The 18,081-nt window shown below is 42.3% G+C and overlaps 1 protein-coding gene across 1 annotated transcript; it reads left to right on the plus strand.

The window, feature by feature from the left end:
• Positions 1 to 2,886: 2,886 nt before the first annotated feature.
• Positions 2,887 to 5,891, plus strand: LOC117051961 (gap junction beta-5 protein-like). Its single transcript, XM_033158689.1, is given in 3 exon segments — positions 2,887 to 2,948; positions 5,167 to 5,851; positions 5,854 to 5,891. Coding segments are annotated over 2 exon segments (693 nt in total). The 5' UTR covers positions 2,887 to 2,948; positions 5,167 to 5,196.
• Positions 5,892 to 18,081: the final 12,190 nt, after the last annotated feature.

Below are 18,081 nucleotides of genomic sequence, written 5' to 3' on the forward strand. Positions count from 1 at the left end.
CTCATGGGGAAGTTGCTCTAGTCTCCTGACCATTTTCTGGACCTTCTCCAGCTCTACAATATCTTGGTTGAGATGCAGCAACCTGAACTGTACACAGTATTTGGAGGGATATACCCAGCCTCATATAACCAACAGGTTTAATTAACGCATGAAGGGGTTACAACCATAAAGTAAGCTGCCCTGCCAAGCTTAGTTAGATCATGCCCCCTGACCTGGAATGAACAGCTACCCAACTCTTTGTTCTCCCGCTTCCCACCATGTGACTCCTACCAGAAAACCCTGGTGCTTCTGTGCCATGAGGTATGTGTTCCCTCCAAGAACGGCTGTCCAACTGCACCGGCACCTTCTAGTGCCTGCATTCCCAGGGACTTGGAGGTAATTTGACACCCCCCACTCCTGTTATTCCACAGGTGAGTTGGCTACCCCAACCTTGTCCATGTGTCCTTCACATCTTCTGCTGCATATGGGCCTAGCATGGTTCCTTCTGAGATGCTGGAGGTGTCTGGGGTAGCACTGGAGTCGGGATTTGGGGGTATTTAGGTAAAGAGGAGTAATCCTATCTTGAGTCTGGATTAGGCATGACAATCAGTTATTGATCCATAAGTGTACCTGTCATCTTATTAAATGACTGTTAAGCTTATTGAGGAGCCTTGGAACCTTCTCTTGTGCTCTCTCTCTCTCTCTCTCTCTCTCTCTCTGACACACACACACACACACAGCCTAACCAACCTCACTGGGTTGTTGAACTGATGAAATGTAGGGGGAAGCTGTGTATGCTGCCCTGAGTTCCTTGGAGGAAGTATTCCAGATATGGTGCTAGTGCTAGGAAGATGTGCCTTCAATGTACCTTCAAGCCCACAGGAGTAAACGTAAGAGAAAATAATGTGCTTCTCTCTAGAAAAAGGGCACTTTGAGAAAGATCATCAAAAAAGAAATCTTAAACCCAACTGTGAATGTTTTTTTAAAAAAAAATGACGTAAGGGAAAATAAGTTTGCAAATATAAATTAGAAGTGGTTCACCCAGTAGAGTCAAACACGAGTTTCCCTGAAGCAGGTTTATTGCTTCTTACCTGGAGAAGGGTGAGTCAGCAAGTGGTGTACGTGTACCACGCTCAGGTCTCTGGTCAGAAAGAAGCTATGAATCTTCCCCTCTCGCTCTGATAAGACTGCTGGGACGCTGGCATTTCAATCCCCCGCCTTCCTGCACTGGGCAAGCCACTTATGTTTTTAATCCAACAGATGCAATTAAAATTATCAGCTCAGCAAATTATTAAGCGGCAGTAACTTGCTTCGAGATTCATACAGAGCAGCAGAAATCCAAGAATCAAATAAGCATTACATGTGAGGAGCAAAAGAAAGGAAGACTGAAAATTCCAAATTTCAATCTACACGGCTAATTATATTTTATAAACACGAGTTATAATATTCCGTGCTATAAGGAAGAGTTAGTAAAATCATCTGCTATCAAATCTGCGAAGGGTCTGTGAGCACTTCAAAAGATTATTGAGCCCAAGCCCTTCTTGATTCATATCAGCCCTTGACAATTTAAACACAAATGGGACAAATGGCTTTGGAACCTGGAAAATACATCATCGGTGTGAGAGATGGAGAACAGAGGAAAAGCAAGTATATATTCCAAACTGGAGAATATAACTCTAATCTTTAAAATAAAAATGTTGGTGTTCAAAACGTTGGACTTTTAGACACAGGTATCATATCCAAATATGAGTGAGAATTCAAAATAAAATCAGTTTAATTTTAAGTCATTGCCTTTCCTTATTTTTTTGCTTCACATTGATTAGCATTGTTATTGCGTTATTTCTATAAATGCTGGATGGGAGTGAAATGCTGATATCTCCCTGCATGTCCCCCATGTCACATCTTATCTCCTGATGCTGTACTTTGTAATAAAAAGGTAAAGAACCTTTTCCAGTCTGGGGGCCACATTCCCATCTTGGTCACTTTCCAAGGGCCACATCCCAATGGTGGGGTGGAGCCAGAGACAAAAGTGGGCAGAAACTGAGAAACGTATTTTTAAAAAATATATATAGAAATATTCAAATATTTTTTTAAAATAATATAGAGTAATATAAATATACAATTTACATTTAGAAGAAATGTTACCGTTGTACAGTAGGCTAGTTTCTACATACAGGCTCACATACCAGTCTCTGTCCTCCATCCAAACATGAAAACAGCATCAAGGGGAGTTCAAGGACATATTCAAACCAGGCAAAAAACAAGGCCACAGAGGGGTGGGGCTTGGGGAGTTTTGTGAGGCACAGAGGGCTGCATTTGACCCACAAGTCTGAGGTTTCCCACCCATGCTGCAGTACACTTGTGGTTTCTGTATGCTGCTCACACAACAAGGTAGCAAAAGCTAGAGCACAAGGGAGTCAAAGTGGGGAAGGTTTATAAAGAAAGAACGAAAGAAAATGTTCAATAAAATGCAAATAACAAGTCCCACTGGATATTTTATGTATGAATTGCATTTCAATCACACCTTCGTTCTGTGATGGAACTCACAGGTGGGGTCCCCAGGTAATCTCTCCTGCAGGTATGGGCAAGACCCAGGTGGGCTTTGATGCAGCAAGACAACTGCATCATGCACCATCCCCATGTGTGCTGAAAGTACCGGTATGTCTCTGGTTCAGGGCCACCACCTTTCTTTCTCCGAAGCCAGCAATCAAAGATGGGGACCAGCATTTCCTCACTAAAGCTTGAACCTGGGCCATCCCCAAAAAGAAATAACTTGTCAGTTTAATTTGCTTTTCTCTGGTTTGTGAACCATGAGCATTACAATGGGTCATTGAGCCCACTGGCAGGAGCCAGAGGCACACCCTATGTCAAGACGCCCTGTCGCCCCGTCATCAAAGTCAGAGGAGACTTGGGGACAGCCACGTTCGTAGGGAAAGTGATCCAGAGTCAGCAAAATGCTCTGCCTTCAGGTAAGAGTCGGGTTTCTTCTAGGGCTCTTTCTTCTCTGTGCTAAGCACTTTTTGAATTTTGCTGCAGGGTATCCCATGAATGCCTATGGAACGGTTAATTTTGCAGATCAGCAGGAACGTGCATTTTAAAACGGGGATTTTTTTTGCAATAAATAAGTATATCCTGTTGCAGTGGGGAGTGCTCCCTGCTCCAGATTGCAGCAGCTCCATCTCGTTCTCCTCCCACTCAGTTCTCCATACTGCCACCCCACACACACACACACCACACAACTGTCAATCAGCATTGCATGGTCATTGAGCATGCCCAGTCCTCGTTTTGCTGTTTTGGTCCCACCTCCCCATCAAGAATGTGTTTCTCTCCCCTTTTTAAATTTAGGGTTTCCCTGAGCCTGCTCCCACCTCCTCCCTTATGTGTGAAATGAGCTTCCTTTGGCTACTTTTGGGCTTTCCACTGGGGCATCTAGCTGGCCACCGTGAGAACATAATGTAGGCCTAGAAGGGTTCCCTTTGGGAAAACTCTATTTTAATTGTTGGTTCGAAACGTCTTTTGATGTATTTTTATTCTTGTTTTTAACTGGTTGTTTTTATCACTTTGCATTTTATAATGTTGTTTTTAAATGTTGTAAGCCAACTTGAATCCCAGTTTAGGGGAGAGGTGGGATAGAAGCACACTAAATAATAATCTAACAGAAAGACTCTTCTCAACCCCGGAAGTTCTTCCTTCTTGTTTTGTAGTTCCCTGTTGCACATAAAGATCATTTTATTGATGAGGGTGTGCCTCATTCTCCCAGCAGATCAGAGGTCCAGTTGCTCTCAGTTTTCCACAGCAGAGGGGATTGGGCAAAATAGTAGCTTCCGACCCCACTTTGTTCCAGTTGCCTTGTTCCACCCCCTCAGGGTAATGCAGCTGGTGGGTCAGTATAACCAACCCTGCTACCCACCTGTCTATGTACAAAGGGGAAAGGAAGGTGTTTCCTTCTGTTTTCCTTATGAGATTCTTTTTCGCACCCAAACTGTGACTGCCATGCTAGATCAAGTTGCCTGGGTGCATCTTTCTACTGTGCCTGGAGGCAATACTCCAGGTGAGTCATGTTCTTATTTTCCCAGGAAGATACACCCAATTTGTTAAACACATGGATTTGCAGGTTGTGCAAAGACCTGGGGGGGGGGGCTGAGTGAGCTAAACAAAGTGGGACAAGCAGCAGCTCACTTACAAGGCACTGACCCTTTTAAAGATAGATAAGGACACAATTTGCTTTAGTGACCACTACCTGTTGTTTTGCAAAGGCCAAATTGCCAAAGGATACCTCTGGTCCACCAGGTATTTGGACCTAGAAAAGTAGCAGTGAACCTCCAACCCACGGCCCCCATTTGACCTACCAGACCATTTTGGCCCAGGCACACCCACCCACCTGTCTGATGCCTGATGCAAGATATATGGGGCAGGTAGCAACTTTCAAAAACATGACGTCAAGAGGGGGACACATGAAGATGTGGCTGAGCCCAAAGGGGTCTTGCACCTACAGTTCCTGAGGAATAGCTGCACAAGGCCTGCAAAGCACAGTGCATGGGGCTTTGCGAGATCGCTGGGGCTGGCAAAGCACAATGCCTTTGGCCACACAGGTTGATTTCAAACGCCATAGGCAAAAACAGGTTGCCTGATTCTGTGTTGCTATCAGATGATTGGCTGCCTCGATATACCGGTAAGTCAGAACCATTGGTCTCCACTATTATAACAGTGTCCCCAAAGTAGCCCTCATCCAGTCCATCCCCAAGGCCAGTCACCTGTCTATCACATCCACTGCCACACCTGCCAGTGTAAAGAAGAAATGGGGTTGCATGCCATCTGCATATTGATGACAATGAACTCCAAATCCCCAGATGACTCCGCTCGTCATGTAGATGTTAAACAGCATGGGAATAAAACTGACCCCTGTGGCGCCTCACATTGGAGGGGGAAGAGTAGCACACCCCCCACAAGCACCACCCCCCCCACAAGCACCACCTTCTGGAGACAGCAATGCAAGCAGTACCGGAACCACTTCTAGCTCAGATTACCCCATCTTGGTTAGCTGGCTTACTGGTTACAGAATTAACCTTTAAGTTACAAACAGAGTGATCTCTGATGTTGCACTTCCAACACATACATGGTGTGAGCTTGCAGGGCTTCAGTCAAGGCCACCCCACTCATTCCTGTTTCATTTATTTCCTTTTCCAGCTCTTGTTGCCCTAGCCTCAAGTTGAGAAAATGAACTGGGCTTCATTCCAAGAACTTGTGAGTGGTGTGAACAAGTATTCCACAGGTCTGGGGCGTGTGTGGCTCACGGTGGTCTTCATCTTCCGTTTCCTTGTCTACACAGTGGCAGCTGAGCTTGTCTGGTCCGATGACCAGCAGGACTTCATGTGCAACACACGTCAGCCTGGCTGCACCAATGTCTGCTATAACCAGTCCTTTCCCATCTCTCACATACGTTTCTGGGCCTTCCAGCTTATCCTGGTGACATGCCCTTCTCTTTTCGTCCTCATGCATGTGGCCTATCGGGAAACCAAGGAGCAGAAGTGCCTGGAAAGGGCAAGAGAACGCTTCCATCCACAGTACCCCAACCCTGGGAAGAAGTGTGGAGGCCTGTGGTGGACCTACCTACTCAGCCTCCTCGCCAAGGCAACTGTAGATCTCACCTTCCTCTACATCTTCCACTGCCTATATCCCAACTTTGATCTTCCAAAGGTGGTGAAGTGTGCTGTGGTTCCCTGTCCCAACGTGGTTGATTGCTTCATTGCTCGGCCTACAGAGAAGAAGCTCTTCACTTATTTCATGGTAGCCACTGCCATGCTATGTGTCATTCTCAACCTCTGTGAGATGGCCTACCTTGTAAGCAAGAGTTGCAAGAAGTCTGCAGCATCAGCAAACCTGAGACAGAAGCTCACATTTCATTTCAATAACAAAGGAAAACCACTCCCATTAACAAGTCAGTGAGACTGCTTGGATCTGTATCAAGAGTGGGGAATCCTCAGGGCTGGATTAAGTCATTTAGAGGCTCTAAGCACTGAAAATATTATGGTGTATGGGGTCCCCCACCCCCACCCCCCGTACTTCAAAATAAAGTCTTATTTTTCAAAATGGCACAAAACTAAGACAGCTTCTTTCTATATTTTCTAACTGCAAAAATTCTGGAAAATTTTACAGACGCTTGACTCCACAAAGTATGACCACTTCTGTACACAGCAGGGAAACTGAATCATGTCTGTCCTGACACACACGTTGTCGTCTGAGAAGTTTTTTATTCTTCTCAGCCGAGAAAAAGAGCATTTTGCCAAGCAGTTGGCAATAATCAAAGTTAGAAAAATGCATTGTGTGATATCTACATTTGGAAATACACATTGTACTCCACGTTTCATGAAGCTCAATGTGACTGAATTTCATTTTTTCTTTCATTAAACTTTGAACACATAGAACAGTGGAACTGCCTTAGTTCTCCACAGAGATTCCTGTTCAAGTCAACAGGGTATGTATGAGTCAACTAGCTTTTAGGAACCTTGGGATTTTTTCTCATCAGATATCATGTAGAAAAGAAAATCAGGATTATGCTTTTTAGTGCACTTCACCTCTCCTCTTCATATTCGCCTCAAGTGCGTATCAATTATAGCAGAGTAAGCAGATAGTGAAATCTGTCTCTAAGATGCAATGCTTGGTGTGCTGCCATCAACTGCTTATTTCTTTCCTGGTTCTCTTGTGGGACTGGGCTTCTTTGTAGTCGACATCAGGCAAGATACATTTTGATGTTTTCAAATCTTTTGAAATCATTCCTCAAAGTGTGTAAGTGGTCTCTAATGATTGACAGATGTCTGCATATATTTTCAAAACCATCTTTTTTCCTTGGTTGTGCAGTGAGAGTGCGGTGAAATTTCACTCCACGTGGTCATCATGAATACAAACATTAGTTCTTGCATGTGCCTCTGCATGTGCCTCCCAGCGAGTATTGGGAAGGTATTTCGAAATATGATCATTGCCCAAATATTTTTAAGGGCTACCCATCAGCGTGTTGAAGCAGAGAGAGAAATGTATAAAGTAACTGGACTGTTGAGGAAACAAATTGCTGCCATCAGACAACTAAGAGAGTGTACAGCACATACACCCTTGTGCAAATTAATTGAAACAAACACTGTAGTTTATTGTACAAAACTCACATATACGTACATCAGTAACCGATATGACCTCTGCTATTTTTAAGCAGCATTTGAACACGGTTTGGCATGGAGTCTAAGTTTCCAAACACAGACAACAAATAAACCAATGAATCAATAGAAATGAAGAAGAAGAAGAAGAAGAAGAAGAAGAAGAAGAAGAAGAAGAAGAAGAAGAAGAAGAAACAGTTTACAATTATACCCAAATTAAAATAACCGCCAATCCCAACTAAACATTTAACCAACACCAACCCAGCAAAAACAAAACAGAGGAACCAAAATTAGAACTGTTGAAAACATTTTAAAACATTTTAGCCAGTTGCCCCAACCCAAGAGTTGTTACAGCAATGTCCCTCCAGCCTCCCAGGAGCCTCTTTTAGATGTTCAAGGTGAGTCTGGAGTCCGCCCCCTAGGCCAGGTGGAAATAGGCCTTGCAGCAGGGACAGCAGTAGCTCCAATTTGCCCTTCTTTTACATCATGCAGTTGCATTCCATTCTTTGCAAAGTGAGCGCTCATCAGAATTTTCAGCCCTCCTTCCTGTGTCTGAAAGAGAGGGAGACCACCCCGCTTTCCCTTCTCCCCTGAAAGGTTGGGCCAGTATGGTTGGTAGTGAATGGTACAAGCCTGCTCTATTTGACCCACGTCCACCTTGTCCAAAGAATTGACCAGGCCACCCCTGGCCAAACAGAAATCCAATACTTTATGGATCGGGATGGCAGCTCCTTTTAAAGTGTTGGTGGCTGTCCTCTCCCTGCCTGTATTTCATCTCTTAGTTAATGAACCGATTGGATGTGACAAGAGTGAGATGGATTGGGCTTATGAAAACCACTATGGCCCAGTGTATTCTTAATGAAATGCCTGCTCATTGCTTTGGTGTATTTAAGTCGTGTTAAGACAGGCTGAATTACCAAAACGTGCTCAGGTTACATAAAGAGCTAATTGGCTGCATTTGCTCTTTCCCAGCTGCCCTGGACAAACCTGTTCTGAGGATTAAATGCAGAGTTTCAGCCAATTCCCACCTTTGAGAGACTGCAATGCAGAAAATTGGAAGAAGGGTTATTGGAGACATTCTCATCCCCCAGCCCCCCAAAATGATTACATTACAAAACCTGTCAAATGCATTTCCTTGCGATTGGAAAAATATGTTCAGCATTTCGCCTTCAGAAGGGAGGGGAAGGATCGAAATGCACGTACATCAGCCTAGAGCAGACTGAGAGACGCAGTACGTGTGCCAGCTTACAACTTTACAACGGGGTGGAGTACATGTCTAATACATTCATCATCAGTAAGTGGCTGGCAACCACCTGGAAAAAAATCTCTGGCAGAATTGCATGCATGTAAAAGGGGAGGGGAATGCACTCAGGGATTATTTTGAGGATCTTCTTTAAAAACAGCGGAAAATCAAAAACTACCCACAGTAGATTCTGAAACCAGGAAGCTCCAGCAATGCAACCAGGATACAGTTTAGAAACAAAAGAACGTAACAAAAGCCCTTGCGGAACAGGCCAGTGGCCCTGTTGTCAGAATCATAGAGTTGTAGAGTTGGAAGGGACTGCTAGGGTCATCTAGCCCACTCCCCGGCAGTGCAGGAGTCACAGCTAAAAAGTCCAGAGGTGGCATTATTATCAATTTACGATGGGATGGAAGGTTCACAGGCTATGAAGGACTTGCTCACAAATTCATTGGCAGCTGCATGAGTTATTGTAACTAGGAAGTGGAAGGGGCAAGGTGAATATAAAATGGAAAAATGGTTTAAAGAGGTGGGCTATTAATGATAAATTAACATGTGCCATTAAGGTACGATGGGGAATATGCAGGAGAAATGATTTTGAGGAGATATGAAAGGCATTTGTAGAATTTGTACTGTTAAAACCGAAAGGGGTCAAACCATCGCAAGAGGTGCTGAAATTTTGGGAGGTTGGATAGTTACAATGGAATGGTCTCGGGGGGGGGGGGAGTGCACATTTTTATTATTATTATGTATTTATGATTATTACTTTGTCAAAAATTTTATAAAAAATGAAAAGAGGAGGAGGAGGAGGAAGATAACCTAATGCAAAACATCCAGACAATAAAAGGAGTCACAGCTAAAAAATCCCTGACAGATGGCCATCCATTTTACTGTCAAGTGGCTCTTACTGTCAGAAGGTTATTTCTAATGTTTAATTGTAATCCCTTTTTCTGTAATTTGAATCCATTGGTATGAATCTATTGGTTCAGGTACTGCCCTCCAGAGCAGCAGAAAACAACCTTGTTCCATCTTATTATCTACCTATTTGTCTATCTAGCTACCTAGCTAGCTATGTATTTGTTAAATTTATAGACCACCTTTCATCGCGATATCTCAGGGCAGTTCACAATATAAAAATACAAGGTAAAAGCACAAACAAATAGTTAAAACGAAAACAGTAAAACAATAAGCCCCCCTCCCACAAACACATTTAAAAGGCTGTAGAATATTAATCAGCCAAAGGCCTGGTTGAAGGGGAACGTTATCTCTTGGCCCAATAGCCACAACGGACCGTCTCTATCTGTGTGAATGCACAGCTACAATGATAGGAAATCAGAGTGTTTTATAAATGGATGTAAGAAAAGGAAACCGTTCTGAGGAATCCCAGCAGATAAACTGAAGGGTTGCATGAAGTTAAATGAAGTTTTCACATTTTCCTCTTGTTGCATCATTTGACCAAGAAAAAAAAACATTCCACAGCAAATATTTCATGCTGAAATTTCCCTGCATGCAAGGTGGGTCAGTGAGTAACAACTCATTTCTGGTAAACAATTGGATGTCCTTTTCCCTGTCTCGCTTTGCTCTGAGTCAGCAGGCAAACCTCAAACAAAGAGGTGATGAGACTCAAAGGTGGCTGGAGCAGAGATGGGCAAATCTGCCTCTTTCATGCATCTCCCATAACTCTGTTCTGTTCCATTTCCACACTAATCTGAGAATTAAAACAAATGCTCCCCATATAAATATTTAAAGTGCAGAGATGGGCAAAACTGGCAATTGGATTTCTCTTGATTTCTTTTTTCCATTTAATGTTCAGTTCTCCATTTTTCCACACCAGCTTGCAATTTTTTAAAGTCCTCGTGAAAATGCACCAGCATTTTAATCAAATTTCTCCCAAATTACTAATATACACATTTTTCCTAATATACACATTTTCCTGAATATAATGCATTTTTGTATGTCATTTTCACAGATACAATCTATGCATTTTTAAACCACTTCCCAGTTTCACTGCCATCAAGCAGGTGTGAACTGCTTTGATTATTATTATTTTTTTGTAATGAAACATTGGTTTACAAATATCTTTATGAACAAGGTATTACTGTTGTGAACTAAATAGCTACATAACTAAATAAATCTTACGGACACTTTAGTTGGCTGGAAAAGTGCATTGCAAAATTCACAAAAGGTTCTGGTTCTCGTTTCAGTTCTCGTTGTTTTGGAAAATGTGAATTATAATGTTTGCCTCTAAGTGACAACTGAGCTGAATTTATCCCCCATCCCTGCAGCACTATTGTTTGTGGACGCAGAGAAAGCCTTTGACAAAGTATCCTGGACATTTATGAAAAAGAATTTGGAAAAGATGGGAGTTGGAGAAAAATTCTTAAATGGCATTAAGGCCATTTACACAGAACAAAGAGCAAAAGTTATTGTAAACAGTGTGATATCGGAGGAGATTGAAGTAGAGAAAGGAACAAGACAAGGGTGCCCTATCTCCCCTTTACTTTTTATTACGGTCCTGGAAGTCCTTCTGAATATGATTCGGAAAGATAAACAGACAAAAGGAATTAAAGTGGGAGAGAAGGAATACAAATTACGTGCCTTCGCGGACGATTTGATGCTATCCCTGCAAGAACCAGAAGGCAGTGTCCCCAGAGTCTTGGAATTAATTGAACAATTCGGACTTGTAGCTGGCTTTAAATTAAATAAGCAGAAAACCAAAGTTTTAGGTAAAAATCTGAGTGCAGAACAGATCCAAAGAATTCAAGAAGCCACAGGCCTCAATTTTGTTAAATCTGTAAAATACCTAGGTATCAATCTCACAAACAAGAACTTGAACCTGTATAAGGATAATTATGAAAAATTGTGGATGGAGATAAAAAAAGATATGGAGATCTGGACAAGACTTAAACTGTCGTTAATGGGAAGAATAGCAGTGGTTAAAATGAATGTCCTACCAAGGATGCTGTTCTTATTCCAAGCCATACCAATTTTGGACAAACTAGACTGTTTTAAAAAAATGGCAAAAGGACCTATCGAAATTTATATGGCAGGGCAAAAAGCCAAGAATAAAATTCAAGATTTTAACAGACTCTAAAGACAGAGGAGGCTTTGCCCTGCCGGACTTAAGGCTTTATTTTGAAGCTGCGGCCTTTTGCTGGTTAAAGGATTGGTTTAAACTAGAGAACGTTGATGTGTTGGACTTGGAGGGACATGATAATATGTTTGGTTGGCATGCATACCTTTGGTATGACAAGGTTAAAATCCACAGAACTTTAAGTCTCATATTGTGAGAAAATCCCTATATCAGGTTTGGACTAGATACAAAGACTTGTTAGAGAGAAAGACTCCTAGATGGATCTCTCCAGTGGAGGCCAAGGCATATAAGAGACCGAATATGTCTGCAAACTGGTTAAGATATATGGACATATTGCAGCAGGAAGGGGACTCCTTTAAGCTAAAAAGTTATGATCAAGTAAAAAGTCAGGTCCCCGACTGGCTGCACTATTATCAGGTTTATGAAACATTTAAAATGGACAAAAAAGTTGGTTTTCAAGTAGAAAAATCAAAACTGGAAACAGAACTGATAGAATCGAACTTCAAAAACCTTTCCAAAATGTATAACCTTCTGCTAGAGTGGCATACAAAAGATGAACTGGTTAAATCCTCAATGATAGATTGGGCAAAAGATGTAGGACATAATATTATGATGGATGACTGGGAGAGATTGTGGCAAAAAGGTATCAAATTTACTGCTTGTCATGGTTTAAGAGAAAACATAATGAAAATGGTTTATAGATGGTATTTGACACCAGTTAAGATTGCTAAGATGAATACCAAAATGTCAGACGTATGTTGGAAATGTAAACATGCGAAAGGTACCTTTTTTCATATGTGGTGGTTGTGCCCAGTGGTAAGCGCTTTCTGGGATAAGATTTACAATGAGCTTAAGAAGGTAATGAAAGTTACCTTTTGTAAGAAACCAGAGGCATTTCTTCTGAGCATGACCAATGAAGAGATACCCAGTCAGGACAGAGTGTTATTTATGTATGCCACAACAGCAGCTAGAATATTATTGGCAAGAACATGGAAAGGGGAAGAGATACCAACGGTGGAAGAATGGCAGATGAAGATGATGGAATACATGGAACTCGCAGAACTGACCGGCAGAATCCGAGACCAGAGGGAGGAGACGGTGTCACGAGAGTGGAAAAAATTTAAAGACTATTTAGTTAAATCAGTAAAATTGAATATTTGAGCAGAAATAAACAGAACATTGGCTTTGATAGATATGTGTTAGATATGAATGGTAAGAGGAATTGTTGTTAGGTGAAAGATGTATGTGTCAAAATATGTTAAGATAGGTTGTTAAGATAAGATACATAGTTATTGAGATATTTGACTAAGTAAAAGCTAAGTATATTAAAATTTGGGTAAAAGTGAATTGAACAATATATAAAGCTACCTTGAAGAAGTATATGTTTTTTTGAAGACAGTGGAGGGAACGGGGGAAGTCCCCAAACAGAGAAGTTAGAAACAAGAAATACTCAAAGAAAGATACTGGTTAAGGTTTGTATATGTTACTTTTATGTTTTTATTGTTGTTATTGTTTTGAATGTTGATTATGTTTATAGTTGATTATGTTTAATGTTTATTGTGTTTTTATTGATGTTTATGTTATGTGTTGATGTTGTATTTTGTTCTCTTTTTCTTTTATTGGAAAATAATAAAATCTTATTAAAAAAAAAAAAAAAAGAATTTATCCCCCATCCCTAAGTATATATTTACATGTCCATTATGATACATTTCCTGACACCCGCAAAGTTCTTGAGCTTTTTTTAGGAGGATCCCATAATTGTCAAGCCTTTTTTTGGGAACAAACCCAAATTGTTCAGACCTCCCACAAAAATAGTGATTTTAAGCTTTTGGAGCTGTTTCTGCCATACATCTGGGTTTTCCCTGACATTTTGCCAGTTCAGCAAAATTCCCCCCATGCCATTTTTACACCAAAAAACCAGGACATTTCAGGAATGTTCCTGATGTATGGCAAGCCTACATCTAAACAGACAAGAGCTGTGTCACAACATTCATGGAAACATAAAATTTAGCTAGATAGTGTCTGGTATACTAGACAGAACCTGGTTGTTCCGATCAGGTGCAAATCAGCTTGTTGTGTACAAAAAAATCACAAAGATTCAACTCCTTAAGCATCTTCAGATGAAACCTTCCACCCACCTCCACCCCCCGCCACTGCCTCTTCTCTTCTGCCTGACCAAGGGATGGGGAAGAAATTTGGTATGCTTTACATCTTAATGTAAATCTACATAATTTACTCTTCCCAAAACAATGCAGCTGACCTTCAAAATCACACTTGTTTCAGTTTTGTGATACCATTCTCCAGCCCCAAAAGTGCACATTTGAAGAAAGTGTGCATATATATGTTAATGAAAATAGCATACAAAAATGCATTACATTGGGGGGGGGATGCTTGCAAAAATGTGTTTCTCATGCAAAAATGAAACATGTATATTATGTGAAATGTGCACTAAAATGCTGAGAAATTATTATGAAGAGGGTCTGTTGTGGGGGGACTGAGAAATGTCCCTATTTTCATCCGAGGAATGAATATTGGGAGGCCATGCATGCCAGCCTGAATAGAGAGGCAAGGCTTTATATGGTATGGCATGAAATGTGAAACTAGGACTGAAGCAGAAGTAAGGTCTGCATTCGTGAGTTCCTTAGGGCTGTGTAAAGTCACTTTTGGACAATAAGAGAGCTACTATTAATCTACCACAGTCTCTGGCATTCATTAAACATGGTGCCAGAAGTCACAGAGGGTCGAGGGAGGAAGAAAGGCTCTGGCATAGCTCAAAGGAATGAGACCTAAAATGGAATGAGTCTCCACACCAGTGGCATTCGATTTTGACAGGCCTGCTGGATGGCCAGATTGGATGCAGACAGATTGAATACAGTACAGAAGATGGAGAAATTCAAGTAGGCTCCCGAATTTATGCCTCGAGACCACAAGCAGAACAGATACTTAAATATTTTGTACTCGCTTTTGTACTTGTATTTTGTACTTGCATGGAGGTGCTTTTCCTTATGCTTGTCTATGACTGTAATAAAGATTTGGATCGGATTGTACTTGCTGGTGGAAGGGGACATTGCAGTTCCCCAGCAATGAGTATTTTGTGCCATAAAAAGGTAAAGGTAAAGGACCCCTGACAGTTAAGTCCAGTCGCGGACAACTCTGGGGTTGCGGCGCTCATCTCGCTTTACTGGCTGGGGGAGCCGACGTTTGTCTGCAGACAGTTTTTCTGGGTCATGTGGCCAGCATAACTAAGCCACTTCTGGCGAAACCAGAGCAGTGCACGGAAATGCCTTTTACCTTCCCGCTGGAGTGGTACCTATTTATCTACTTGCACTTTGACGTGCTTTCGAACTGCTAGGTGGGCAGGAGCTGGGACCAAACAACGGGAGCTCACCCAGCCAACCTTCCGACTGGCAAGCCCAAGGCTCAGTGGTTTACACCACAGCACCACCCACATCCCATTTTTTATGTTTATTTTTGTGCCATAGAGGAAACGTATTCATGAAAGGACCTGCTTTCACCGAAGGAATCAGGGACCAAGGGGAATCTGCTGAGGCCGATATAAGATGACTGCATGAGAGAGCCAATGGCAATGAGTTTGGAGGCAGACTGGGAGAGAGCATTCTAGAAAAAGTTTGTGATGGAGACTGGAGGTGGAAAGTAGCCTCACTTTGGAAGGAGCAGCGTGGAGAATAAGAAACTCAGAACAGATCAAAGGCCAGGTTCAAAACCAAAAGAGAGAGCAAACCAAGAGAAAATCAGAGAGCAGGACAAATTGGACAAATCAGGAAACCAGAGAGATTGGGCAAATTAGTTCTTTCCTATGCTTCTCTTTTGATGATTGGCTGCAGCCATTTCAGGAAGAAACCATGGAGAGAGCGGGGGTACTGCAGGTGAATCCCACATTAAAAATCTTTCCATAGGAAACAATGTAAATCATGGACTCATTATGTGAACACTCACCTAGCAAACCATTTCTAGGGAACACATTGTGTTCGTAGAGCAGGCCTGTTTCCAATTGCTTTTTAGAGAAGTAGATGTATTGGTCTGCTGTACAAAAGGACCAAATTAACCCTTTGTATACCTATTTTACTCCTGCATAGACCTGTGTAGAATCATAGAACTCTAGAGTTGGAAGGGACCCCGGGAGTCATGTAGTCCAGCCCCCTGAAATGCAAGAATCCTACCCATAACCATCCCTGGGTGGTCTTCAACCACCAACCTTCTGTGCCAGACACACTGACCCATTGCACCACAGGAACAATTGGGAATTCTAATTTGAGGTAGCCATGGTGAATGTTCTGACAGCGCAGTCCTGATTTCACATTAGTTAATCCATAACAAGTTTTGTTTTTGATTCAGCCCACACTGCCAACATCTGGTCATGGCAGATCAACCCTGATACAGCCCATCAACAGGAAAAGGGTTGCCCACTCCTTCCCTAGTTCTTTGTACAGTGCATAATTAACTGCTGGAACTCACTATCTCAAGATGTCAAGGTGGCCACCATTGCATGATAAACATGTATGCCTGAACCACATCTTAAGTGCCATATGACTATTATAATATATAATAATATAATAATATAATTAAGTACTATTGTGGAAATCCTGCAAAGGTATGTATTTTACTTTTTTCAGTAATTCTTCATTCTCTCCCTTGCTCCTTCCCACTCTGTCTCCGATTTCTTATTTATTTCCTCCTTCTCTTTCTTCTTTCTGTTTCTCCTTCCACCTTGCCTTCCTCCCTCCCCATCTCAATTCTAAGGTCAAAACCTCTATTTAATCTAATCTGATCTCTGCACTTAATTCCTGTGCTTTGCGCAAAACACTCTGTACCAACTCCCTGCACATTGCCAGCGTTCCTCCCGGCTTTGATGCAAATGAAAAAGGGATTAAAAACCCACATTCCTTTGAGGGAGAATTAACTCCCACCTCCTCCCTCAGCAATCTCTACCCACATGGATTTGGCTCTGGATTTCCGTGAAGAACAGGAAGGTATACGTGAAATTATGTCTGGGAATGTGTCAGCAAATTTGCACCAGGGCATTTGGGAAATAGGTAAAGGTTCTTGTCTGTCTTTTGCACGTAGTCAAATCTAGCAGAGGCAGGAGGCATATGCAGGCAGTTCTCCGACACCCTGGACCCTGTTTTTAATTACGTTTAACTGCATTTTAACCTTTTGCTCCCTGATGCACCATCTACAAGTGGCTTCAGATCACTATTGTGCATTTCCCCCCAGTGCCCCATACATTATATTATTAAAGAGTACCATGTGGGGGGCTGCTATGTTTTGGGGGGAAGCCACTCCCCACCTTTTTTACTCTACAGTGACACAGCTTCTGAAGCATTTCAGGTCAACTCCAACATGGTGGTTAGAAGTCGCTCAGTGAATAAGTTTCTATGTTTTGTTTTGTTTTTGTCATAAGGCTTAAATCTGAAAGATACTGTTTGTCTATCCCAAATCTTCCAACATTCAGCTTCATTGGGGAGCCCTGAATTCTGATACTCTGAAGGGGGGGCATTTTTCTATCCCCTTCTTATATACCATATTAAAAATAATAATTATACCCCTTTAGCCATCTTTTCCCCAACCTAAAAAGCTTCAACTGGTTTAATCTTCCCCAATATAGGAACTGCTCCACCCCCTTGATCAATTTGGTACCTTTTTCCTAGCTCTACAATATTCCTTTTTTAGGTGGGCGTCCAGAACTGCCCACAGTATTTCAAGTATGTTGCAAAGTTGATTAGTAAAACAGCAACATTGTGTTGGCATTTTTGTGCTCAATCCCTTTCCTGCTGAATCCTAGCATGGAATCTGCCCCTGCCACACATACAGCTGTTGCACACCGACATTCAAATAATTGTTTTGCGAGGGGCTAAGTCAAATCCTTGATTGAGTTGCCATCTCCCCCATCTTGTGGCAATGAATACCATAGACTGCATGGTACGGCAAAGATACAAGGGTGGGAGACTTTGCCCTAAGAAAATAACCAATCATTATTTAGCACTCTCTTTCTTTGTTTTCCCCAATGGAGAAGAAAGCAAGCCACATGTAAACGATTCTTGCCAAAAGTGCTGAGCAATCTCCTCCGACGATGAGTAAGAAGAAGGAGTGGAGTTTTGGAGAAGAACAACTTGCGGGTGTTTCTAAGGATACACAGCAGCTTGCCATGAAAAGGAACGCCACGCTGACAAAGTGGGCCTTTGCCTGTGCATATTTGCGAGGACGCTCCGTCTTTTCACTGTGGGAGAAGGCAAACAACAACAATCTCCTGGAAATCTCCCAGGCACTCCACCCACCCCAAGCGTGCACCTGTTTGAACATGCATGGGGCTCCCGTCTCTGGAGGAAAGGCTGATGCACTGAGCAATCCTGGGGAAGCGTTATGTAAGATGATGTTTGGCGCAGCAGAAACCCCTCGGGCAACTGATTAGGCAAGAGACACAAAATTAAGAGCATCAGTGTTGCGGTGCCCTTATGCAAATTTAGTGGGCAACAGCCTCACTTTAAGGAATAAGGAAGCTCACACAGAGACAGACCCTTTCCCCATCTCGCACAGGATTATCTACATCAGGGCTGGGCAGCCCAGATCTTCATCTCCCCCACCAGGCCAGATTTTGAGTTGCT

This window comes from Lacerta agilis, chromosome 8 (genome assembly GCF_009819535.1).
Source record: "Lacerta agilis isolate rLacAgi1 chromosome 8, rLacAgi1.pri, whole genome shotgun sequence".
Classification (NCBI taxonomy): Eukaryota; Metazoa; Chordata; class Lepidosauria; order Squamata; family Lacertidae; genus Lacerta; species Lacerta agilis.